Source organism: Miniopterus natalensis, chromosome 16 (genome assembly GCF_054644295.1).
Source record: "Miniopterus natalensis isolate mMinNat1 chromosome 16, mMinNat1.hap1, whole genome shotgun sequence".
In the NCBI taxonomy this organism is placed as follows: domain Eukaryota; kingdom Metazoa; phylum Chordata; class Mammalia; order Chiroptera; family Miniopteridae; genus Miniopterus; species Miniopterus natalensis.
Window position 1 is genome coordinate 44254362 of NC_142096.1, and position 27316 is coordinate 44281677.

Below are 27316 nucleotides of genomic sequence, written 5' to 3' on the forward strand. Positions count from 1 at the left end.
CCCACAGTGAAAAGGGGACAAGTGCGAAGGGGATGCCCTGTGTCCGGAGCCTGGGTATTGCTGGGAGGAAAACGCCCTGGAAGGACTACCTTTGGAGGTCTGCAGGCTGTCTACAACTTCACCCCTGGCAGCACAACTTCTCACTGGGGGGTGTGGAGGGGGGTTGGGCCAGCATTCTGAGGGCAAGGACTTCAGGGACCTTGGCCAGGGGCTTTCCAGATACAGAGATGGAGGGAGGGGGAGGTGGGAGAGGGGATGAGACCCTGCTTAGGTTGGACCGGAATATATGAAGCATCTTTCCTGGCCCAGGGAGGGAAGAGAAGGGGAAGTAGCAGTGGGACAGAGAACACACAGTGAGGCCAAGCCCAGACCAAGGGACAGACAGACAGATGGACTGGACTGGACTCTGCTCTGCTGGGCCTGCCTGCTTGCCCAGGGAGGCCTCTAGACCCAAGTCTCAAATCCAAGTGTCTGAGTCTTTTAAAGGAATCAGTTTCTTATAGACATGGGGGGGGGGGTCCTTGGAGCCCACTGTGAAAAACACAAACAGCCCTGGCCAGTGTGGCTCAGTTGGTGGGGTGTCATCCTGTGCCCTGAAAGGTTACTGTTCGGTTCCTGGTCGGGGCACATGCCCGGGTTGTGGGCTCGATCCTGGGCAGGGGGTGAACAGGAGGCAGCTGATCAGATTTGCTCTCACATCAATGTTTCTTTCTCCCTCTTCCCCTCTCTCTAAAAATCAATAAAATACATTTTAAAAACACACAGTATGTCTTAGTAATGAAAACCTTTTCATTTCTAATTTTCACAAGAATTTTGTCATTATAACTGGCAAGGGGATCCTTTTTTAGACTAATAAAAATAAAAACAAACATTTCTCATAGATGTTTATACCCTGGAGAATCTGTGTCAGGTCCCTGGGATCCACAGGCCACTGGCAAAGAATCCTAGCTGCTGCCTCTGATCAGCCAGCTGGGACATGGCACGTGGAACCTTCTGCTACAGGCTGATGTGGCCCTTCTGGGTGACCTCCTGATTTAGGAGAACGGACGGTGCTTAAGCAATGGGACTCAGGCTGAGCTCTGAGCACTTGGAGCCCAGGGAGAACTTTGCAGCAAGAACTCACTGTCCCTCACACTGGGGGCAGGCCTACCTCAGGTGAGTGCCTCCTGTCCCTAGTCTTGGGGACTGTGGGGGAGACATGCCCTGACCTTTACCCTAGGGCTTCCTGGGGCTCCACCCAGCCTCTCTAACAGGCTGTGATCTAAAGATCCAGTGGCTGCCACCTCTCAGCTGGTGATGGTGGCAGATGCAGCCTTTCTGGGCCTCCTCTGTAGGACAGGACAGGACAGGACAGGACAGGACAGGAACCACACCTGTCTCACAGGAGCCATTGATGGCTGACCTTGGAGGCTGGTGTCACAGATTTTTGGGTGGACCAGAGACTGAGGCCATGTGTGCCCAGATCCCTCTGCACTGTATGCTGCCGTGGGCACAGCTCCCTAGGCCAGGACAGTGGGGTGTTTTCTGAGTGGCTGGGGGGTCGGCCGTGCCCATGGGCAGCCTAGGGGTACCCGTGCAGTGGTCGGGTGCTCTGCTACAAGCCCACTGCCTGACCTGGCCTTGCCAGGGCACACCCTCCTGTTTCACAGGTACGGTGACAAGCCCACAGAAGGACCAAAAGAAACAGCTCTCCCTGAGTCTATGCTGCTGTGCCAGGGTGCAGACCCTTCTCCCCACCTAGCACCACCTCAGGCTGCAATGTGCTGCTCAGCAGCTCCAGGCCCATAAGGACATGCTCGCTGGGCCCCCAGCTCTGCCTGGCTGCTGCAACTGACTCTTAAGAAGTGGGATCAGGATTCTTGAACAAGATGGCGGTCTAGGTAACCCCAGTCCCCGCCGCCTCCCACAACCACATCAAAATTACAACTAAAATACAGAACAACTATCACTTAGAACCTCCTGAAATCTAGCTGAACAGAAGCCCTACAAGCAGGGAGCTGAAAAAGAATTGAGGCCGGTAGGAGGGGCGCAGACGCGGGCGGATCGGGGCTGAATCGCAGAGACGCAGCCGCGGCCCACACCCAGTGCCGTGGTTTAAACCCAGGAGGGCATCTCGGGGATGAAGGTTTCCCGGAGGAGTGGGGGTCCCAGCCCCACATCAGGCCCCCAGCCCAGGGCTCCAGGGCCAGGAAGAGACGTCCCCACACCTTCGGGCTGTGAAACCAGCGGGGACTGTCTCTGAGGGTCGCGGAGGCTGCGGAAGCCCCAGCAGCTCCTCCTAAAGGGCCCCAGGCCCGGACTCACTCGGACGCTCCCTCTGAGCCCAGCGCCGGGCAGCAGCTTGAAAGGACCCGGGACACTCGGGGAGGAACTAACCTGCCTGAGATCCAGGCAAGAGGCGGAGGGCGGCTTCCTCCCAGGCAGAAGGGCTGACGGAGGCCAGGGCGCCTTTGGCGAGTCCTCCCCGCACACAGCCGGCAGGCAGGCGCCATATTTGAATCGGCAGCACCTAACTCACACCTTTGGCCCCGCCCCGTGATTCCCAGAGGCCCCGCCCCTCCCCACCTGCAGCTCATCCAGGCAGTTTCCAGGGGCTTTTCTGTGCAAGTGGCCTCTCTAGCCTCATGCTTAGGGCTTTCCCCAAATCTCTCAAACAAGCAGCAGCGGGCCCCATACGGCTTGATAAGCGGCCCCAGGCCTGGCACTAGCGGCAGCCTGCACTGGCTCATAGCGTGGCCTCTCCTGGACACCACCAAGCCCAGCACAAGTAGCAGCCATCTACTGTTTGCTGTGTAGCTCATGCTGGGTAGCCCTGGGCCAGGCACTAGCACAGGCTGACTTTGCACCTCCCAGGAGGCCCCAGAGAGAGTGCACCTGGTGGTCAGACCCGACCACGCTGGATTACAACCCTACCACATCCACGAGTGACACTCAAGGGGCACACTTGGTGAACACCAAAGCCCCACTGAAGTTAATCCTGCTCCATAGGGGTGTCTCCAGCACAGCAGCTCTTTGGCTGTGGTTGCAGCTGGTCCTCACAGCTGAGTGGCCTGGGGGTCAATTCCTCCCAGTGATGCCAACAGCAACCAAGGCTCAACTACAACTGGTCAGAGCTCACAGCCCACACAGGGGAGCACCTAGAAGGCCCAGCTCAGGTGACTGGGGAGGCTCAGCCACTGGACCCTACAGGACACCTACTACACAAAGCCACTCTACAAGTTCCAGGAGACATAGCAGCTCTACCTAATACATAGAAACAAACACCTGGAAGCAGCCAAAATATGGGGGCAAAGAAACATGTCACAAAGGAAAAAACAAGAAATCTCCAGAAAAGGAACTAAATGAAATGGAGCCAAGCAAGGCACAAGATACAGAGTTCAGAATTATGGTTATAAGGATACTCAAGGATATTAGTAAGACTATTAAGAAAAGTGAGACCATTGATGACATAATAAAGTTCCAATTTGAAAAGAAGGCTACACGAACAGAAATAAAGAATAATTTCCAGGGAATCAACAGTAGAGTAGAGGACACTGAGAATCAGATCAGCAATTTGGAACATGAGGAAACAAAAAACACCTAACCAGAAGAGCAAAAAGAAAAAAGAATCCAGAAATATGAAGATAGTGTGAGGCGTCTCTGGGACAACTTCAAGTGTCTCAACATTTGCATTGTGGGGGTGCCAGAAGGAGAAGAGAGCAAGAAAGTGAAAACCTATTTGAAAAAATAAACAGAAAACTTCCCCTACCTGGTGAAAGAAATAAGACTTACCAGCCCAGGAGGCACAGAGAGTCCCAAACAAGACCAACCCAGAGAGGCCCACAGCAAGATACATCATAATTAAAATGCCAAAGATTGCCTGGCCGGGCTTGGCTCAGCGGTTGAGTGGCGACCTAGGGTCCAGGCGATCGAGGTTCAATTCCTGGTCAGGGCACATGCCTGGGTTGCGGGCTCGATCCGCAGTCGGGGGCGTGCAGGAGTCAGCCGATCAGTGACTCTCTCATCATTGATGTTTCTATTTCTCTTTCTCTCTCCCTCTCCTTTCCTCTCTCTGAAATCAGTAAGGATATATTTTTTTTAAAAAAGAATCTTATAAAAAGAAAAAGAAAAAAAGAAGCCAAAGGTAAAAGACAGAGAGAGAATGTTAAAAGCATCAAGAGAAAAGCAGTTAGTTACCTACAAGGGAGCACCCATACGACTGTCAGCTGATTTCTCAACAGAAACTCTGTAGGCCAGAAGGGAGTGGCAAGAAATATTCAAAGTGATGAAAAACAAGAACCTACAACCAAGATCGCTCTACCCAGCAAAGGTCAAATCTGAAGGTCAGATAAAGAGCTTCACAGATAAGAAAAAGCTAACGGCGTTCATCACCACCAGACCAGCACTACAGGAAATGTTGAAGGGTCTTCTTTAAGAAGCAGCTAATGAACAAAAGAATCTGACAAACTAAATAGATCCAGAGACATTGACTCAGGCAACAGATGATATTTCAGAGGGAAGAGGGAAGGGGGGTGGAGGGTGGGAAGAGATTAACCAAAGAAGTTATATGCATATATGCATAACCCATGGACACAGTCAATAACGGGGTGAAGGCCTGGGGAGGGGGTGGGAGCGAGGTGGAGGGGGTCAATTGGGGGGGGAAATGGGACACTTGTAATACTTGCAACAATAAAGATAAAAAAAGAAAAAAGAAAAAAAGAAATGGGTTCCAGCAGGAGCGCAGAACTCTTTCGACTCCTGTCCCAGAGGAGAGTGGGCCAAGGGAAGCCAGGAATCCTGGGTCACAGCTGTGCCTTCTCCTGCTGAGGGCAGCCTGAGGAAGGGCAGAGGTGGAGTGTCTAGGGGAAGAGGAACAGGTGAAGAAGGGGGAGGTGGGCCAGGGCTGACCTGGCAGCAAGGGTACTCCCAGTTGCTAGGCAGGAGACACAGCCCCAGGTTATCAGGGCTTCCCTAGAGTGTGTGCGGGTAGGGATCCCCTGAGCCAGGGCCCCAAGGATGAAGCTGGAGGTCAGGGCTGGGAGGCACTGGCCCACAGGGAACTCCCTCTCCAAACACTCACCTGGGAGCCTCCAGCAGGCACTGCACAACCAGTTCTCAGACCCCTCCCCCCTGAACCCATCATGCAAGCTGGAAACTGTTTTGAGGTGCCAGGCTGGTGTGCCTCCCCCAGGAGCCCTGTCAGTGACCAGGGCCTCCAGCCAATTCAGGATGAAGTCACAGCCCTGATGGTTAGTGCCCACCCCCCCAGCTCAGAAGTGGTTAGAGAGGAGGCCAGGTGGCCGAGGCCAGAGAGCAGAACTATGCAGATGCAGCACAGGGGCTGCAGAGAGAGGCCCTACCATCTGGCTCCTCAACATAGGGCTTGGGTTTCTTTCTCAACTTGGACTTCTTCTTAGTATTCCTTTCCAGGAGTTCCTTCATGTGCTGTGTCACTGGGGAGCAAACAGAGCCATGAGGACCACAAACACAAAGGGGAGCGAGTGCCCACTGCTGGGGCTGGGCCTGGTTGGTGGGGAAGGTGCTGCACCCCTGCTGGATTCTTCAGGGGACGCAGGGCCACCAGCCAACACCCAGCTGGGGAATGTGAGGACCCCAGCCTAGGAGTGCTGGTATGAGGCAAGTGCCTGGTAAGTGGCTGCTTCCTGCCCACACTCAGGACAGGTTGTGTACCATACAGATGTGTGGTTGCAAGTGTGAGCTACCTGGGCTGTGTGGTTGTGCAGGCACCAGGGGCCCTCTTGGCACCATGGGGCAGTGCAGGAAGGTGTGGGGAGGGGACAGTCAGCTTATGACCCTCTGGCACAGCACAAAAAGGCAGGGTGCACCCCAGGCCTGCTCCTGGAGGGTCCCGGGCTGCCTTCTCAGGCTGCTCTGGGCACTTCTTCCACTCTGTACAAAATACCTGCAGTTGAAGTGGACCCTTCGCTCCCTGTCAGGGTCCATCCGCACTCTCTGGAAAGTCAATGCACGTGCTACACGAAGGGTGGGAGGTAGGCTCCCTTCCGATGGTAGGTGATTACGTCCTGTCTAATCATTTCTTATATCGGGATGGAAATACAGACATAGGTTTTACACGTTGGGTTATTGTTGCTCAAACTGCTCCAGCTTTGGGCATTGGGAGCTCTTTCCATGGCTCTTATGCCCTGTGATACACCCGTCACCTACCCTTGCCCTCGCTTTGGCACCTTCTACATTTCCTGTACCAGGCCTAGAATCAGCTGTTTCTCCAAGGAGCTCTGATTTGTTTTAACAGAAAACGGTATTAGAAACCATGATCTGGGTGTCAGGTGTGCTCACTGCTATTGGGGATGCCACTGCTTCTGGGTGCTCCTGGCTGACATTCAAGGAAAGACGTGTGTGCTGGCCCTGTATACAATCATCCATAAATATTTCCATACTGACGCCTCCACCTCGGACCCATCACCAGACTGATCCTCTAGTCTCCTCTCCTTGCTCGTCTGTAACTGGTTTATCTTTTCATTCTCTCAACAGGGTCTTTTGAAAAGCAGATTTAATTTTTATGAAGTCTAATTTATCAATATATTTCTCTTATAGGTATTGTTTTGTCATATATAAAAACCTTTGCCTAACTCAAGGAAACAAAGATTTTTTCCTATGTTTTGTTCTAGGAGTTTTATAGTTTTAAGTTTTATACTTTGGTTTGTGATCCACTGTGAGTTAATTTTTGCCTATTGCACAGAGTATGGGTTGAAGCTCATCCTTTTGCATCTGGGATACAACGGCCCCAGCACCACTTGACAAAACACTGTCCCTTCCTCACTGTGCCTGGGTCTACTTTTGGACTCTAGGGTGGCCCCCTGGCCCACTGTCTACCTTTAGCCAATACCACACTCTCCCAATTACTGCAGCTTTAAATAAGTCTTGAAGTCAAGTAATGTCAGTCCTCCAATTTCATTTTTTTAAAAAGGTATTTTGGCTATTCTATTACATTTTCTATGAATTTTAGAAATGCCTGTTAATTTGTAAGTTAAAAACCCACTATTAAGCCTTAGATTAGGATTGAATCTATAGAACAATCTGGGTAGAAGTGACATCTTAACAACATTGAGTCTTCTGATTCATAAACATGGTACATGTCTCCATTAAATTAGGTCTTCTTGACTTTCAGCAATGTTTTGTAGTTTCAGCATAAAAGTGTTATACATCTTTCGTAGATTTATCCTTAAGTTTATCATATTTTTAACGCTATTGCAAATATTTTAAAACACCCATTTCCAATAGTTTGTTGCTAATACATAGAAACATGATTTTTATATCCTGCAATCTTGCTAAACTCACTTGTTAGTTCCAACAGTATTTAAAATACATATCTTTATTGATTTCAGAGAGAGGAAGAGAGAGGGCGAGAGAGAAAGAAACATCAATGATGAGAGAGTCATTGACAGGCTGCCTCCTGCACGTCCACTACTGGGGATCAAGCCCACAACCTGGGCATGTGCCCTGACCAGTAATCAAACTGCAATCTCCTGGATCCTAGGTTGATGCTCAACTGCTGAGCCACACCAGCCAGGAAGTTCTAATAGTATTTTTATACATCTCACAGGATTTTGTACATAGAAAACTGTTGTCGCCCGGCTGGGCGTGGCTCAGCGGTTGAGCATCGACCTAGGGTCCAGGAGATTGGGGTTCGATTCCCGGTCACGGCACACACCCGGGTGGTCGACTCCATCCCCAGCAGGGGGCAACCGATCAGTGACTCTCATCATTGATGTTTCTCTCTCTCCCTCTCCTTTCCTTTCTCTGAAATCAATAAAGACATATTAAAAAAAAAATTGTTGTCTGCGAATAAAGACAACTGCACACTTCCTTTCCCATCTGGATGCCTTTTGTGTCTTTCTCCTGACTCTACCCTGGCCAGGCCCAGAAGTGGTGAGGGGAGGTCCTTGCTTTGGTCTTGATCTTAGGGAGAAAGCAGCCAGTCTTTTACCTTTCATAGAATGCTGGCTAGGAAATTCTTTCCTAATTGTGGTAAAATATAGATGTAAAAATATAGCCACTGAAACATTCTAAGTGTGCAATTCAGTGGCATTAAGAATATTCCCAATGTTGTGCCCTCACCATAGCTCTTCCAACCCCTTCATCACCACAGACAGAAACCCTGCTCCCACTAAGCAATAACTCTTCATTCCCCTCCCCCAGGTCCTGGCAACCTCTAATTTACTTTCTGTCCCTATTAATTTGCCTATTTTATAGAAGTTGAATCATAAATTTGCCCTTTTGTGTCTGGTTTCTTTCACTTAGCATAATTTTTTAAGGTTCATCCACGCTGTAGTACGTATCAGAACTTCCTACCTTTGAAATACCAGAAGTCATACCTCTCGAAGGGGGCATTAACCCTCAAGAGAGCACATAATCTTGATAACTTGCCTGTAATACAATCCCTGCCTTGCTTTCTCCCACCTCCATGGAATCTTCCTTACTTCCTTCCTTAATCTCAAATGCATAAAATAAACTGCAAAACTGGCATGCTCCGGAGCATCTGAAATCTTGCTCCCCGGCATGTCATTAGTTTGGCTCAAGTAAAGTCTTATAAAAATTCAAAAGAAAAAAGAGAACTTCCCTTTTATGGCTGAAAACTACTGCACTGTATGGACAGAGCACACTGTTTATCCCTCCATGTGCTGATGGGCACTGAGTGGGCTCCACTTCTCCGCCATGGTGCACAGTGCTGTGAACATGTATCTGCAAGTATGTGCTCTAGCCCTGCTTCCCATTCTCTTAGGTGCTGTAGTTTTTACAGATCCTTTCATCAGATAGAGGTTCCCTTCTATTCCTAGTTTGTTTTGTTTCTGTCAGAAATGCAATATTGGATTTTGTCAAATGCCTTTTCTACATTTATTGAAATGGGCATATGGTTTTCCTTTCTCTCTGTTGAGTGAAAAGTTACTGATTGATTTTTGAATGTTAAACCAACCTCTGATTCAATGAATAAGTCCCGCATGTTCAAGATACACACCCTTCCCATACACTGTTGGATTCACTTTGCTAAAATATTGTATATCTTTATTGATTTCAGAGAGAGGAAAGGAGAGGGAGAGAGAGATAGAAACACCAATCATGAGAGTCATTGGAGATCGAGCCCTCAACCCGGGCATGTGCCCTGACTGGGAATCGAACCTTGACCTTCTGGATCTAGGTCGACACTCAACAGCTGAGCCACGCCCAGCCAGGCTGTTCACAATTTTTGCTGTAGGTTCATGAGGGATACGGTCTGTGCTTTTCTTTCCTGTAATGTCCTTTCCTAATTTTGATGTAGAATGAATTGGGAAATATTCCTCCACTTCAACTTTCTAGATGAGTTTGCAAAGAATTGCTATACAAACAATAAAATGTTTGGCAGAATTCACCAGTGAAGCCATTTGGACCTAGAATATTTTGTGGAATTTTTTAAAGTACCAATTAAGTTTCTTTAACAGACTAGAGTGTTAAAAATAATAAAAACCTTAAAGAGATTAACCAAAGAACTTATATGCATAAAAGCATAACCCATGGACACAGGCAATAGCATGGGGATGGCCTGGGGGTGGGGTGGATGCAGGACGGAGGGGATCAGTGGGGGGGGATAAGGGGACATCTGTAATACTTTCAACAATAACGAGAAATTTAAAAAAATTTCTTTAATAGATATGATTTTTCTGGTTATCTACCCCGTTTTCTTCCCTGCAGAATGCTGTAGTTTGGTTATCTGTTTCTTACTGAGTGATCTTTGGTAGTTTGTATCAAAGGAATCTGTCCATTTCCTCTAAATTGTGAAGTTTATTAACATAAAAGTTGTTCATAATATTCCCTACTATGAACATCTGTTGATTCTGTAGTGATATCATTTCCTATTCTTGATGTTGGTAATTTATGTCTTCTCTGTTTTTGTCCTGATCACTCTGGCTGGAGGTTTATCAATTCTATTGATCTTCTCAAAGAAGATCACTGATCTTTCACATTATTTTTCTGTTTTCTCTTTCACTAATTTCTACTCTGACCTTCCTTTCTTCTGCTTACTTTAGATATAATTTACCCCTTTTCTTGAAGCAGAAGCTGCGGTCACTGACTTCAGATCTTATTTCTCCAATACAGACCCTTGGTGTCAGAAATTTCCCTCCAAGAGCTGCTCTGGCACCTGGCCTGTGTGCCTCAGCAGTTGAGCAGCAACCTATGGCCCAGGAGATCGAGGCTCATGGCCAGGCTGCAGGCTCTTGGGCTCCACACCCAGCAGGGGGCGTGCAGGAGGCAGCTGATCAACGACTCTCATCACTGATGCTTCCCTCTCTCTCCCTCCCTCCCTTTTCCCTTCCTCACTCTGAAATCAATAGACATTAAAAAAAAAAAGAACTGCTTTGGCTGTATCCTAGATAGGCAGAATGTTTTGCTTTTTCTTTCAGTTAAAAATACTTTCTAATTTCCCTTTTGATTTTTATCCAATCCATGGGTCACTCAGTATTACAGTCTTTAGTTTCCAAATACTTGGGGGTTTTCCAGGTATCTTTGTGTTACTGATTGCTAATTTAATTCCATTGCGGTTAGAGAACACACTTTCTCTGATTTACATTCCTTAACAATTATTGACACTTGCTTTACAGCTCAGAATATGGTCTATTTTGAAAATGTGGCTGGGATTTGGGTGCAGATGCTCTGGGTCAAGAATCTACGCACCCACTCCACTGTAGCTGCTCCTTTTCCTCACAGACTTTCAACTAGTTCTTTTGTTTTCAGCTTCAAGGTCACCCCCTTTCCAAACCATTGTTAGAGGAAGGTGGCTCCACCCACTAGGGAATTTTTAAGGGTTGGCTGCCTGCTCCAGCTCTCGCTTTCCCTCCCTCTGCTTGGGGCTCGCCTTCCTTGGTCGGCCAAGTCAGTTTCCTGCAACTTGCCCACGTGCTTCTCAGCTTCCAAAACTTAGCTCTTCCTTCTCCATCTCTGCCCTTGTGGGTTTCACTATTTTATTGTGATAAATATACATAACATAAAATTTACCATTTTAAATTGTGCAGTTCAGTGGCATTAAGTACATTCACACTGCTGTGCAACCATCACCACATCCGCCTCCAGAGGTCTTCCACCCTCCCAAATGGAAACTGTCCTCATTATACAGCGACTGGCCCTCCTCCCTCCCCACCCACAGGAGCCACCATTCTACTTTCTGTCTTGATGAATCTGACTGCTCTAGGGGCCTCAAATGAGTGGAATCAGACGGCATTTGGTCTCCTGTGACTGGCTTCTTTCACTCAGCATAATGTCCTCAAGATTCATCCGTGTCAAATGTCCTTCCTTTTTGAGCTTGAATAATATTCCACATTGTGTGGATGGACTACATGTTGTTCATCTATTTATGTGTCTACGGACACTTGGGTTGCTTCCCCCTTTTGGTTACTGTGAATACTCTGCTATGAGTAAGGGTGTGCAAGTATCTTTCATGACATTTTGTGCAATTATCTTTCATGTCTCTGCTTTCAATTCTTTCAGATTGCTGGGTCTTATGGTAATTCTACGTTTAATTTTTTGGATGAATTGCTGTTTGGTTTTCCACAGCGGTGGTATCATTTTACATTCTCTTTTGAGTTTTGTTTTTTGCCCTTTAAAAATTCCTTCACTATTCTTTTAGCAGGAGTTCGAGATTGAATCCAAGTGAATGCAAGGGTTTGACCTGTCATCTTTATTTGGAAGCCCATAAGCACCACTGAGGCATGAATGTGTGAGCAGTAAGTGAAACCGCCGGGTCTGCAGTCTTGTAACATGCTCCTTTGCAGGGCACATGGAGGAGCTGCAGTATGTGTGTCCACCACCAAGCACCCCTGCAATGTCTGTGTGAGAGGCTGCCCAGGGAGACAAGCTGTGAAATCACCTGCTGGTGGCTGGCATAAAGGTGACCACATATGAGATGAAGCTAAGCTGGGTTCACCATGTTCTGGTTTGGTTCCTAAGGTTGGTGACCACATAGTAGACATCACACACATGCTAGCATATGAATTAAAGGCTTCTGAGGCTGTGGCCAGCAGTATGGTCCAGGGTGCAGTGCCCCACGTGGGAGCAGGCCCAGCTCTGCCCTCACCGCACTCCTGAGACAGGCTGCAGCTCCCTTTTCTGAGTGGAGGCTGCATCCCCCTGGGTCAACGAGGCCTCACTGATCAGCCAGCACCCACATGCTTGACAGGGGCCTGTGGGAGGGAGCACAAGGCCTTTCCTCTGGGCTCACTGCTGAGCAGAGCCTGTAGCAGACACCGGGAGTGGGTCTCACAGTTAGGAGGAAACCCCATGCCATAGAAGTAAGACCAGATCCCACAGCCCAGATGCAGGTCTCTGCCAGTGTGACCACAGACTCAGTCTCCCTGTGTGGGCTCAGACCACATGGCACTCTGAGACACCCCTGGCCTCACTCAGTCGTGGCTGCCTAGGCCAATTCGATTCCCTCTTACACGTCAGCCAAGATCTCACAGCATAGACTCCAGGACAAAGGCACACAAACTTCTGTACCAAGGGAAATGTCTTGCTGGGCCCCACATGAGGCCTGACGGTCAAACTCCCCGAGGAAGCCCTGGCAAGCAGGAGTGGCCCTGGAAGCCTCCGACCTCTATTCGTACACTGCTCACTCACCTTTTACCTCAGCAAGCACTCCCTAGGGACCCGGGGGCTGCATGCTGAGCAGTGGACACTTTTCCAAGCTTTCAACTAAAGGTAGTGACATTGTAAGGCCTCTGGAAGAGGCTAAGCTGAACCATGAGCCAGCGGGGTTCAATCTACTCCTGGAAAGGCCCAAGAAGATTGAGGCAAAGGCCGCCCACCAGCCTGTGAGGCTGCACATGCGGGGAGCCTCCTGGGGAGATCTGTCTGCTGTGTTCATGATTCTGCTTCAAAAACTGTGTGCCTGGCCTGGCCAGGCGTGGCTTAGCGGTTGAGCATCAATCTAGGATCCAGGAGATCAGGGTTCAATTCCTGCTCAGAGCACATGCCCAGGTTGCATGCAGGAGGCAGCCAATCAATGACGACTCTCTCATTGATGTTTCTCTCTCTCTCTGTCCCTCTCCCTTCCCTTCTCTGAAATCAATAAAGATTTTTTTTTTTTAAATATGTGTTTATTGATTTCAGAGAGAGAAAGGGTGAGGGGGAGAGATAGAAACATCAATGATGAGAATCATTGATCAGCTGCCTCCTGCACGCCCCCAACTGGGAATCAAGCCTGCAACCTGGGCATGTGCCCTGACCGGGAACCGAACCTCGATCCCCTGGATCCTAGGTCGATGCTCAATCGCTGAGCCATGCCCCGCTGGGCAAGATATATTAAAAAAACAAAACCAAAAACTGTGCCTGGGTGAAGGTCTCATGGCTCCCAAGATCTGCTCCAGAACTGACATGCTCGATGGTACCTGCGCTCCATCCCCTTCACCTTCCCTGGACCCAGCACTGTCCTGCCCTGCAGCCCTGTCACTGTACACACACATGCCTGGGCCCCTACACCTGGGCCAGTGCACAGTCAGTCCTGCACAACAGGCTATGGCATGTCTGACCTGCAGAGCATGTGTGAGTGTGCACATGTGTGTCCAGATGCTATTTATAGCCCTGTCCCTGTGCTCACTCTGCCTGGCCTAGGACTCGGTCCAGCCACTTGGCTGGCAGCACCATGGCCCTGTGTCCTCACTTGAGCAGGCCAGGCTTGGGTCCAGATGAACCTGACATGTGGTCTTTGGGAGCCCAGGGGGGAAGCTGGCCCTACACTCAGGGGAGCTCAGAATCAGCTTAGCCTGCAGCACCCTAATGGCCTGCTGGTCTTGCCAGACTCAGTGCTGGCCAATACATGCTACGGTCACCATGCTCCTCCCTGCTCTCAGGAATCCTCCTCTAGGACCCCAGTTCTCCCCAGAAAAGACAGCCTGAGCCTGGCCAAGTTGGTCACCACTCTAAGCCAAAGGACAGCTGAAAGTGAATGTAGTAAGTGCACATGGGCCAACTGTGGCCTCCCTGCCCCCTTGTCAAGCAGGGCACCCGGCCATAGTGGCCTCAGAGCAGAGTGGACACCAGCTGGCTGAGACGTGGATGCCTGTTGGCCTGTTGCGGGGGAGCCTGAAGCTCTTCTCAGGGCCTCAGTGCTGAGGAGGAGCTCTGCAAGGACCCTGAGTCCCAGTGGAAACCCAGGTGTTTTCTTGGAGGTGCTGTGCCAACCCCACATACTTGCCGCCTCTGAGGTGCCGCCAAGCGCAGGCTAGGAAGCTCTCAGCTTGACCCTTACCTGGCTGGCGGCAGAGCCTAGGGTGCCAAGGGCCACATGCTGGGCCTTACCTTTGGTGTCGTTGACGGGGTCCATGTGCCGGTAGATGTAGCCCTCCAAGTAGGAGTGGAACTTAGGTGTGGGTGGGAAGAAGGCCAAGCAGATGGCCATGAGCTCCCAGCCGCGCGCCAGGCTCTCTAGGCGGAAGTTCTCCGTGGTCTGCCGGCACAGCTGGATGTACAGCTCGTCCCGCAGGCCCTGCACGCTCCAGCCCTTGGTGGCAATCTCCAGGGCCACATGTAGCGGGTCAGCCTTGGCACGCCGGTCACCCATGTACATCTGGATCAGCCTGAAGACCTCACAGGCTTCCTTCTTGACGTGCCGGTCACTGGTCACAATCATGGGTTTCTTGATGGATTCACTGCTCCAGGCCAGCATGTTGGCGATGGATACCTTCCGCCGGAAGAGGCCCTGCGTGTGCTTGTTGAAGTGTTTGGAGGCCCAGTTCTCGATGTCCGTCTCTGAGGACGGCTTGCGTAGAGTGAATGTGGGGAACACACAGCTGGCGCTGGGCATCACACTACGGGTCTGTCGGCTGCTCTCAAACTGGGCACAGGAGCCAAGGTCCTCAGACTGGGAAGGAGAGAGAGGCCATGAGGGGGTGGGGGTCCTATATGACCCAGCCAGGTGAGGCATGCCCTCCCCAACTCCTCTCATTGGTCCCAAGGTGCTGGGAGGGAGGGGCCACCAAATAACCTGCTGGCATGGGAGGCAGGGCAGCAACACTTGCAGGGTGTCCCCAGGGTGGGGCCAGGCCTGCACTTCCACCTTTCTGCCTCCTCAAGTTCTACTGGCCTCACAAAGATGGTGAGCATCCTCCCCATGCAAGGTTGTGCAGGGACAGAGGCCCTCCCTGCTCCTGAGACCAAGGGGTGGGGGGTGCCAGCACAGATCTGGGGGCGGGAGGAAACCTCTTCTTGTCTATCTTGTTGTTCTCCTGTGTTACGAGCCATAGACAGAAACATACTCTGAGCTCTCCAGCCACTAAGGTGGGGGACACTGACTGCCATGGGGATGCTGACTGCCCGTGGTCACTAGGTCCTCAGGCACAATTTCCCTGGTGAGGCTGGAGTTGGACGTGAGGAGCCTGACACTTGGAGGCCTTCTGACCAATGGCAGCTCTGAGCAGATGCCAGTGTAGACCCTCTGCCGTGGCTTCATGGAGCAGGTCAGGAAGTGAGAACCAGAACATCAGCCCCTACCAAGTTCTGAAGGGCCAAGTTCCTAGCATTCGACCTGGACAGAAGGTGCATGTAGGCTCCTAGGGCCTGACATTGGCCTATGCCTGGTGCTTCCCCAGGAGGACACATCTGGCCAGGCCTCTGCTTCTGCCACAGCTGCAGCCCAAGGTCCTGAGGCCACTGGGGCCCCCGCTGAGTGCATCTGGCCCCAGGGTTGGTGTCAGCTCCCTGGTGTGGGAGCCTTGTTCGGGAAAGGCTCTGAGCCACCTGAAAAGTGCCTGACGCCCCACCTGCACGGTTCCTCACCTGACAGCCTGTTCATAGGCGGAAGAAGCTCAGGCTCAGTGGGTGGGCATGACTGCCCATCTCTGAATCCATGGTCTGAAATCAGGGCATGGCCTCTGGCCCCCAGGGGACTTGCCAGCACCTGGCTGGGCCTTACCAGAAACTGAGGTGAGGGAGCCCTGCCCTGGGGGAAGTCCTTGGGAGGTATCTGCTGTCTGTCCACATGGCCATCAGCAACAGTTAGTGCCACGCCACATCTGGGGAACACCCCTGCCCCAGCCCGGCCCTCCAGCTGCATGTCCGTACCTGTGAGGGGTGGAGGTAGGGCTCTGGTGAGGCCAAGTTGGTCTGCACAGAGACGCTTTTCTCGAGCAGGATCTGGGGAAAGGCGAGTCTCTCCAAGGCACCCCTCTGCCAGTGCTTGCTGCTCTCCTGCTGAGCCAAGGCCTCATCCTCGCTGAAGGCCCGCACCACAGGTCCGGGCATGGGGAGCGGCACGGCCCCATCGCTCTCATAGCCTGAGCCGTCCTGCTGGGAGTCCCAGCTGCCCCTCTGCTTCATGTGGAAGTGGGCCTGCTGGGCCTCCCAGGCCAGCCGCACCTGCGCCAAGAAGGGCTCAGCCCCACCCTGCGCCCCGTCCGCCTCACCCGCCTTGGCCTCCATGTGCTTTGGGGCCAGGCTGGGCCCACACTTGGGCCGCTCCTCAGCCAGGGACTGCGGGAGCAGGTCCCCAGGGCTGTCGGTGGACAAGGCGCTGGGGGCATGGCAGAGAGAGGGGTTCCTGCTCTTTCTCTTGCGTGAGCCTGGGGAGTAGCCTGTCGAGGACATGGTGTCCTGCTGGCTGGACCAGGACATGGCATCGTCCTGGGCCTGGGGGAGCGGCGAGGGCGGAGGGGCATGCCGTAGCTCGGGCCCCTCCATGCTGCTGTAGTCCCCAGATGTGACCCCCAGGCGCTGGTCCCGCAGCAGGCTGGGGCTGGGCTGCAGGGACAGGGAGCCCCCTGCGGGGTTGGGAGTGTACTTGTGCCGAGGGCCTGACCGCAGCCTGGGGCTCGAGCTGGCCTGCTCCACATACACCAGCTGCCGCACATATTCCTTGCCTGCGGGGCTGTACTCCAGGCTTAGGAAGCGATCTGGGCACTTCTGCCGGGTGAGCACCAGCTGCTGGAAGGGCGAGGCAGAGGCCTGCTTGGGCGACTGTGGGAAGGGCACTGGCTTACGGCCTGGAGACCGCTGGGGTGAGCCACCCTGGCAGGCTCCACTGGCCTCATACTGCACATCCATGGGGGGCTCATCGTAGATGGGGGCTTGGTACTCGATGGGGGGCTCCTCATAGAGCGGGGGCTCATAAGCATAGCGTGGGGAGGAGGGCTGTGAGTCGCAGGCAGGCTTGCGGGGCTGGGCCAGCAGTGGGGAACAGCTCCCCAGCGCTGACCTCCTCAGGAAGGGCGAGGGCCTCCGCTCAGCGAAGAAGACAGAGCTGTCTATGTCGGGGGCAAAGGTCTGCAGGCTGGGTGCGTGCTGCCCACCCGAGGTTCTGCGGGTGTGGCCCCCAGGCTGGCTGTCCAGGAGGTACCCATTGCCCTGGGGGGAGAGGAAGCTGGGCTCCCGGTCAGCAACTTTGATGAGCATGCGCTCCTTGGTGCCTGAGTTCCACCGGAGGGAGGAGGTCCTGGGGGAGGGGACAGGCAGAGGTTACCTAGAGGAGCTCCTGGCAGGGCACAGGCCACCTGGTAGAGACAAAGTCTGGCCCTGCTGCCAGCCTGAGCCCATCACCCACGCTCCCTGCCCTCGTGTGTCTGGAGCCAGGGCTCAAAGGGCCTGGTCATTTCTCCGTCCTTTCCCCTTGCCGCGGGGGCTGTGGGTGCGGGACCTAGTACTCATAGGAAGGCTCCCTGTACATTCCCTGTCCACCCTTAACTGCTGGGGCCCTGAGGAGCTCCCCCACACACGTGACTCAGCCCTGTAGCCTTTCCCTCCAGGGGGGCCCTCCCGCCAGAGAGCTTCCCCCAGGCCCCGGACTGGACTGCTGGCCATCTTGACCCTCCCTGCAAGGGCCATAGGTGCCTCTGCTCTGGTCCCAGCCCAGCACCAGGCACAACACTCTGTACCAGAGAGCAAGGGCAGCCCTCCCAGAGGCCTCTCTGACTGCGGATGTGGTGAGCATGTTTCCCTGCAGGCCTCATGCCTGGGATCTGCATCACACTGGCACCTTGGACCTTGATTTCAACCACAGAGGCTCCTGTGAGCTACAAAAAGGCTGTGTCCTCCCGTAACTCTGCCGTCACAGGCAGCACTCTGCACCTGGATGGAGACACCAAATTGCTCCCAGTGCCTGCTAAACCCCGAATCCAACGAAGGGCACCCATAACCCCAGGGCCATGCTGGGCTTCTGAGCCTCACTTGCTCAGCGACAACACAGGCAACACTGCCCCTGGGACATGTCTGGAAGGTACTCACTCAGTGCCCACAAGTGCCCGAGGTCAGCATGGAGGAAGGTACTCACTCAGTGCTCTGCCTGCCCGAGGTCAGCATGGAGGCCACTACAGGGGCTAGACCTGAAGTCCAGGAGAGACGGTGGGATCACCCCTCCGTCTCTCTCCCTTAAGCGACTCTGGGCTGTTTTTAGGAAAGCTGCACTTTCCAGACAACATATGATGTGGAGCATTTTTCATGTGCTTATTTGCCATCTCCACATCTTCTCAGGTGTCTGGCCCATTTTGAAATCTGGTCTTCTCATTGTTGAGTTTTAAGGTATTTTGGATAACTCCTTTATCAGATGTGTCTTTTGCAAATATTCTGTCTTATCTTCTTAAGTCTCTTCTCATTGTCTTTCATAAAGAACAAGCATTTAATTTTAACAAAGCACAGCTTATTGTTTCTTTCATGGATGGTGCCTTTGCTGCAGTATCTAAAAACTCACCCTTCGTCCGGCTGGCCATGGCTCAGTGGTTGAGCAATGACCAAGGACCCAGGAAATCACGGTTTGATTCCTGGTCAGGGCACATGCCCGGGTTGTGGGCTCAATCCCTAGTTAGGGGCGTGCAGGAGGCAGCCGATCAATGACCCTCATCATTGATGTTTCTATCTCTCTCTCTCTCCCTCTCCTTTCCTCTCTGAAATCAATAAAGATATATTTAAAAAAAAAAGAAGAAAAAAAAAGAAGAGGCATAAAACCTGAACAGGCTGATAACAACTAATGAAATTGAAGCAGTAATCAAAAAACTCCCAGCAAACAAAAGTCTTGGACCAGATGGATTTATACAGGCGAGTTTTACCAAACATTCAAAGAATTAACACCTATTCTATTCAAACTATTCCAGAAAATTCAAGAGGAGGGAAAACTCCCAAACTCTTTTTATGAGGCCAGCATCATCCTAATCCCAAAACCAGATAAAGACACTACAGAGAAAAAAAATTGCAGGCCAATATCCCTGATGAACATAGATGCTAAAATCCTCAACAAAATACTAGCAAACCAAATCCAGCAAGACATTAAAAAAGATCACACATCACGACCAAGTGGGATTTATTCTGGGGATGCAAGGCTGGTACAACATCCGCAAATCAGTAAATGTGATACATCACATAAACAAAATGGACAAAAATCATATGATCATATCAATAGATGCAGAAAAAGCATTTGACAAAATCCAGCACCCATTTCTGATAAAAACTCTCAGCAAAGTGGGAATAGAGGATCATACCTCAACATAATAAAGGCCATATATGACAAACCTACAGCCAGCATCATACTCAATGGGCAAAAACTAAAACCATTTCCCTTAAAAACCGGAACAAGACAGGGATGTCCACTTTCACCACTCTTATTCAACATAGTTCTGGAAGTCCTCGCCATAGCCATCAGACAGGAAGAAAACATAAAAGGCATCCAAATTGGGAAGGAGGAAGTAAAACTGTCATTATTTGCAGATGACATGATATTGTACATAGAAAACCCTAAAGATTCCATAAAAATACTACTAGATTTAATAAAAGAATTTGGCAAGGTAGCTGGATAGAAAATCAACATCTGGAAATCAATGGCATTCTTATACACCAACAATGCACTTTCAGAGAAAGAAACTAAAAAAAAATAACACTTACCATTTCAACTAAAAAAATAAGTAACCTACAAATAAACTTAACCAAGGATGTAAAAGACCTATACTCAGAAAACTACAGGACACTGAAAAAAGAAATAGAGGAAGATTTAAACAAGTGGAAGAACATACCACGCTCATGGATTGGAAGAATTAATACCATTAAAATGTTCATACTTCCCAAAGCAATTTATAAATGCAGTGCAATTCCTATTAAAATACCAACAGCGTATTTCACAGACCTAGAACAAACATTTTGAAAATTTATATGGAACCAAAAAAGACCCTGAATAACTGCAGCCATTTTGAGAAAAAAAGAACAGAGTGGGCAGGATCACTGTGCCAGACATCAAACTGTACTACAAAGCCATTGTAATCAAAACGGCCTGGTATTGATATAACAACAGGCATATAGATCAATGGAATAGAACAGAGGCCCCAGAAATAGACCCACTCCATTATGGTCAGTTAATATTTGACAAAGGAGGCAAGAGTATCCAATGGAGTAAGGACAGTCTCTTCAATAAGTGGTGCTGGGAAAATTGGACAGACACATGCAAAATGAAACCAGACCACCAACTTTCACCATACACAAAAATAAACTCAAAATGGATAAAAGACTTAAACGTAAGTCATGAAACCATAAAAATCCTGGAAGAAAACAGGCAGTAAAGTCACAGACATCTCACATAGTGGACTTTTCACTGATACATCTCCTAGGGCAAGAGAAACAAAAGAAAAAACACACATATGGGACTACATCAAACTAAAAAGCTTCTGCACAGCAAAAGAAAACAGCCTCAAAATACAAAGGAACCCCACAGTCTGGGAAAACATATTTGCCCAGGATGCATCTGATAAGGGGCTAATTTCCAAAGTGTACAAAGAACTCATAGCACTCAGCAAGAGGAAGACAAACAACCCAATTAAGAAACGGGCAAAGGACCTGAATGGACACTTCTCCAAAGAGGACACACAGATGCCAAGAGACACAGAGAGAGATGCAAATTAAAACCACAATGAGCTATCACCTCACACCTGTCAGAATGTCCACCACCATCAAATCAACAAACGCCATGTGCTGGCGAGGGTGTGGGGAAAGGGGAACCTGGTGCCCTGCTGGTGGGAATGCAGACTGGGGCAGCCACCATGGAAAACAGTATGGAGGTTCCTCAAAAAATTAGAAATGGAGCTGCCTTTTGACCCAGTGATTCCACTCCTAGGAATATACCCTAAGAATCCTGAAACACTAATCAGAAAGAACATATGCACCCCTATGTTCACAGCAGCGCAGTTTACAATAGCTAGGATCTGGAAACAGTCCAAGTGCCCATCAGTAGATGAGTGGATAAAAAAGCTGTGGGACATTCACACCGTGGAATACTACGCAGCTGTAAAGAAGGATCTCATACCCTTTGGGACAGTATGGGTGGACCTGGAGAATATTATGCTAAGTGAAATAAGCCAGGCAGCGAAAGACAAACATCACATGATCTTGCTTATATGTGGAATCTAATGAATGTAATAAACTGATGAACAGAATAGATTCAATGACATGGAAGCATGGATCAGACTGATGAATGTCAGAGGGATGGAGAAGGGCGGGTGGGTGGAGAGGGAGAGAGTAACCAAAGAATTTACATGCACAACCCAAGGACAGGAATAATGGTGGGGAGAGGGACTGGGGAGGGGGAGGGGAGGGGGTAGAACGGGTCATTGGGGAGAAAAAGGGACATTTGTAATATTAAAAAAATTTTTTTTTTAATAAAAAATAAAAAAAGTCACCCTTCTCCTGTGTTATCTCCCAGGAGTTACATTTACTAATTTACATTTAGGTCTGTAACCTATTTTAAGCTAATTTTTGTGAAGGGTGTAAGGTCTGTGTCTAAATTTATTTTTTGCACGTGGCTGTTTCGTTGTCTCAGCACCATCTGTTGAAAAACTGTCTTTGCTCCACTGTACTGCCTTTGCCCCTGTCAGAGGTCAGGTGACTACGTATGGGGCCAATTTTTCGGCACCCTGCCCTGTTCTGTTCAGCCATTTGTTTCCTCTTTTGCCAACACCACATTGTTTTCATTACAGAAGCTTCAGAGTGAGCTTTGAAATCAAGAGATATTGGTCTTCCCAATCTGTTCTCCTTGAATATTGTGTTGCTATTCTGGGTCTTTGCCTCGCCTTAGCATCAGTTTGCTGATACCCACAAAATAACTTGCTGGGTTTTGTTGAACTTGCACAGACTCCATAGGTCAGGTTGGGAAGAACCAGCATCCTGACAACACCAAGGCGGCCCATCCATGGACAGGGAAGCACTTCTCTCTTCACTGAGTTCTTTGGTATCTTCCATCTGAATTTTACAGTTTTCCTCATATAGATTTTACACATTTTGTTAGATTTATACCTAAGTATTTCATTTTGGGGTTGCTAAGGTAAATGTTCTTAGTTTAAAATTCCACTTGTTCAATGCTAGTATACAGGAAAACCATTGACTCTTGTACATTTACCTGGCACCCTGTAACCTTGCTATAATCACTTGTTAGTTCTAGATATTTTTTTTTGGTCAGTTCTTCAGGAATTTCTGCATAGATGATCTTATCATCTGTGAACAAAGACAGTTTTATTTTTTTCCTTTGCAATCTGTACACCTTTTATTTCTTTTCCTTGTCTTATTGCATTAGTTAGGGCTTGCAGTATGGTGTTGAAAAGCAGAGGTGAGGGAGGACATTCTTGCCTTGCTCCTGATCTTGATGGGAAAGCTTTGAGCTTCTCACCATTAAGTATGACATTAGCTATAGTTTTTTGTAAATATTCATTATTAAGTTGAGGAAATTCCTCTCTATTCCTGGTTTACTAAGAGGCTTTTTCTTTTTTTTCCATCACAAATGGGCATTGGATTTTGTCGTGATTTTTCTGCATCTGTTGATATGACCATGAATTCTTCTTTGTTGGCTTGTTGATGTGATGGGTTATACTGATTTTTGCACACCTGGGATAAATCCCACTTGGTTGTGCTGTGTAATTCTGTTTAAACATTGTTGGATGTGATTTGCTGATGTTTTGTAGAGGACTTTTGTACTTAGTTCATAAGACAGATTGGTCTGTAGTTTCCTTTTCCTGTAATGTCTTTGTCTGGTTTTGGAATCAGGGTACCGCTGACCTCACACAATGAGTTAGGAAGATTCCTTCTACTTCTATCTTCCAAAAGAAATTGTAGAGATTGGTGCAATTTCTTCCATAAATGTCTCATAGAATTTGCCGGTGAACACATCCAGGCTTGGTGCTTTCTGTTTGAAAGATTATTAATTACTGGTTCAATTTAACAGATGTAAGTCTATTCAGACTATTTCTTCTTGTGTGAGTTTTGGCAGATTGTGTTTTTCAAGGAATTGGTTCATTTCACCTAGTTTATCAAATGTGCGTCCGTAGAATTATTCATATAATTATTTTATTATCTCTTTAATGCTCATGGGCTCTGTAGTGATAACTCCTCTTTCATTTCTGATATTAGTGTCTTTTTTCTTAGCCTGGCTAGATGCTTATTGATTTTATTATTTCAAAGAACCAGCTTTTTGCTTTGTTGATTTTCAACGCTGATTTCCTGTTTTCAATTTTACTGATTTCTTCTCTAATTTTTATTACTAATTTTCTCCTGCTTACTTTGATTTGCTCTTCTTTTTCTAGTTCCCTAAAATGGAAGCTTAAATCACTGATTTTAGATCTTTCTTTTCACTAATATATAAATTTTCCTCTAAGTACTGAGTTTGCTGCATCCCACAAATTTTGATACGTTGTGCTTTCATTTTTATCTAGTTCAAAATATTTTAAAATTTCTCTTGAGATTTCTTAACCCGTGAGTTATTTAGAAATGTGTCCTTTAATCTCCAAATATTTGGGGATTTTCCAGTTATCTTTCTGTTACTGAATTCGAGTTTAAGTCCACTGTGGTCTGAGAGCAGATATTGTATAATTTTTATTCTTTTAAATTTGTTACGGTTTGTTATATGGCCCAAAAGGTGATCTATCTTGGTAAAACCATTTGAATTTTAAAAATTTCCATTTAATATCTTGTACACTAGTCATATTTATTAAAGTTAGTGTCTGAAACTCCAAAGTGTAAACTCCTCTGGGTTGTTTCTATTTTCAATCAGTTATGCTCATTTTAGACTGAAATTCTGGTGACTGTGCATGAAAAACTGTAGAGATCATTTGAGCCTCTGGGTTCTCAGCCTCTCAGTTTCCTGAGGGAGAGGCAGTCTCACCTGCGTGCTGGGCTGTAATGATCTCCACACCTCGGCACTAAGTCCTTTCTCCTCAGTAGATCTCTGATGACCTCAGGGTGATTTTGCCTATTTTGTTCTTGATGTACAGGTTGGTTTCATATAAGCTAATCTACCATCTCAGAAAGTGGAATTTCCATCTTAAGACACCAGTTGTGCAGTTTGGCCCCTCTAACTCTGTCATCTGATTGTCACTGGGCCTTTCTGGATAAGGCCCTAAGTCCTAATTACTGGGGGTGAGTGAAGTGGGGACTAGAGAACATGGATTGGCAATATGAATTCAGGGTGAGTGAGAGGGCCCCATACCGGCTGTGAGGCAGCCTGCTCCAGAATGCCCGCACATGGCCCACCCAGCAGAGCCAGGATCAAACCCTGATGGTCAATGATAATGCCCAGCAGTTTGGCCTCACCACCCTGGGAAGGCAAACAGCAGCAGGGCTCAGGACACAGGCTCCCATTCCCAGGAATTCTGTTCCTGGTTGCTGGAGGCTGTTCCCAGCCTGATGCTTGTGCCAACTAGGCAGAGCAGAAGGTGGCAGCCAGGATATGGGGCCAGCAAACCCTGAGGGCTGCTTAGGAGTCAAGAGAGCTGGGACTGAACTCCAGCCCAATGCTCCCTCTGCTGCGGGGTTTGGGAAAATCACTTACCATCTCTCCCTGTTCTTAGCTCTTATGAGGACTGACATAACCTGCACATAATCAAGTCCTCGGTCAGCACTGACACAGGAAGCACCTCGTCAGTGTGAACCGTTCCTTTTCACACCTTTTCACCACCCAGCAGGCCTCTGCGGGGGTTCAATGTAAAAAGTGATCCCTGCCTGGTGAAGGGTGCTGAGAGCTGTGGGCTGGGGAGGTGCCACACTGTCCTGGCAGTCATGAGCCAGAGTTGAGCAGCAGGATGAGGAGGGTGGACGGGAGTGTCAGACAGAGTCCAGAGCACGTGAGAGGCTGCTGGCCATTGCAGGACCTCAGAGTAGTTCCACCTGGTCCAGGAAGTGATGGGAAAGAGTGAGGCAGGGGGAAGACTTGCATACCTCCCCTCTGCCATGCAGACAGCGCCCCTGGCTGGGGGCAGGGCAACGCTGCAGCCCTTGTGCTCGAGCCCCTCCTAGGGGTCTCCCCTTTGATCCTCTGGCAGCCTGAGGTCCCCGCAGGCTCCAGGCCACAGATGCAGACTTGTGCCCCAGAGGCCCAGAGATGGCCGTCGGTCAGAGAGAGCAGATGCGCCTGCAGCCAAGTGTTGCCTCCCCCCACACCCCCAACAGGCCCAGTAAGTCTCTGGTCTGATGAGGCATCTCTCTCAGCCTGTCCCTCTGGGCATCACCCACCTGCCCACCCACGGTGCAGGCAGCTTTACCTGTCACCCCACACCTCCTCACAGCCCCATGCTCTGCATGCCCACTGGACCCCACTGTTGTATCCATTCCTCGGGGCTCCTCCCTGAAACTTCACATCCAGGTTCCAGGCCCTGCTGTCTGCTTCTCACCCAGAGTCTCTTCAGCTTGCCCCCAGACAACCGAGTGGCCCATTTACCCAGTTCAGCCTCCCTGCTCTACCACTGGACCTCGGTGTCTTTATTGCTCCCCAAACCCAGGAGGCCTGTCCTCCTCATTCTGATTCCCTGTCAACTATACTAGGGCGGGGGGCACCCAGGCAGAGAGACACCAGCCCTTCCTAAACAAAAGGGACAATTGCCTGATTATCCGAGGGAAGCAGGAGAGCCTTCTGCTGCCTCTAGAAATGCTGGAAGTCGAGTGGGCAAGGGCGGAGGTGGGTGCTGAAAGGGCAGGCGCAGGGACAAAGGGCTCCATTTAGCACAGGGCATTCCTCCCAGGGCCTCTTTCAAAAGCAGAATGAAGAGCCCTGCACCAGACCAACGCCCCGAAGGGCCACTCTGCTGCCACCTCCCCAGGGAAGCGGCTGCTCAGTGTGGGACACCTGGACCCGACACCACAAGCTCCAGAGGAAAGCCTCTGCACCACAGCGTGTAAGTGCAACTCACAGAGCATGCAAGAAACCACACGTGAGGGGATGCTTGAAAAAAACTTGAACTATCCAGCCCTCCAACTGCCCCGCAAACCTTCAGGGCCAATGATGCCCCTGTCTCGGGCTGAGAGAGTTGTCCATCGCTGCCCCCGCCTTCTCAGCTCAAAACCTTGGCAGGTGGCAGGGGCTGCGCCTAGACAGGGTCCTTCCCGCTTCCCTTCCTCCTCACAGACTCTGTCCACAGTGTCTGGGGGGAGGGTGGCAGCACCCCTTCCCCACTCTGTCCATAAATGTTAACTTCCCCAATTTTTCCCAGCTCTGAGTGACTGCATCCATTTCTAAAACAACATACTGTTCTCATGTCAAACCCAGCTGGGACCCAGGATGGCAGGGCCAGGCAGTGCTGGCAAAGACCAGCAAGTCTAGGAACCCGACCAGACCTGCCTATGAGGCAAAACGGGTTCTAGTATTTGAAGTGACCAACACCATCTTAAGAAGCAAAACGCTATCAGTGACAGCCTATTCACCCCAGGATGAGTGGGCCTGTGTCACCTGAAAGGAATGTTCTTACAGAGATCTGTGAGTCCATCAAGTGCCTTACTGCCTTGGAATATAGAGCTCTTAACAAGCACCTGTGTTCTTGGAGGCCACATGTATCAAGCCCACATCCCCTTTGGGGTGGGGAGATCCAAGACTCAGCTTCCGTCTTTAAGTTCCCTTAATAGGCTTTCTGTTTAATTCTGGAGTTGTCAGCTGCTTTCTTCAGTTTCTCAGCCCCGCATTCCTTTGAAGGTTGGTTCCTGTGCACCTTGGGAAGCATTCCCAGCACTGCCAGAACACAGAGGCCCCACCCAGTCAGCTGCCCTCACCCTGCTTTCCTGAAGAGGACAGAGGCACAAGGAGGCTGGGAAACACTCGCACGGTCACACAGCCACAAGGTTGGACCCGGGGTCAGCTCAGATCCCCTCCCGCTGTGTTGATGTCCAAAACCAGTTACCACTTCCAAACTCAATCTTTAAAACTGTTGGAGCAAACTGCCAAAGGCCCCTCAGGTCTTCAAATTACTCCCCAACACTGGGGTTACTCCTGGTCTGTGCTGGGGGGGTACCCAGACCACCCAAAGGCACACACCCCCTTTGACCTCCACAGCCGGTGCAGGGCCTGCATGCCATGCACATCCAGCTAGTTGCTTCCTGCTGAGCCAGAGTCTTC

The 27316-nt window shown here is 49.8% G+C and overlaps 1 protein-coding gene across 4 annotated transcripts in view; it reads right to left on the reverse strand.

Annotated features, from left to right (window-relative positions):
* Positions 1–27316, reverse strand: part of ARHGAP39 (Rho GTPase activating protein 39) — a 74496-nt gene that overhangs the window by 3830 nt on the left and 43350 nt on the right. For 3 of the 4 annotated variants that reach the window (XM_087825575.1, XM_087825576.1, XM_087825577.1), the window contains exons 5-7: positions 16048–17413; positions 14287–14848; positions 5340–5432 (exon numbers count right to left, since the gene is read on the reverse strand). In XM_087825575.1, the coding sequence (XP_087681701.1) occupies positions 5340–5432; positions 14287–14848; positions 16048–17413 (2021 nt within the window). The remainder of the gene's footprint in view (positions 1–5339; positions 5433–14286; positions 14849–16047; positions 17414–27316) is intronic. The other variant, XM_087825578.1, reaches the window with a different exon arrangement.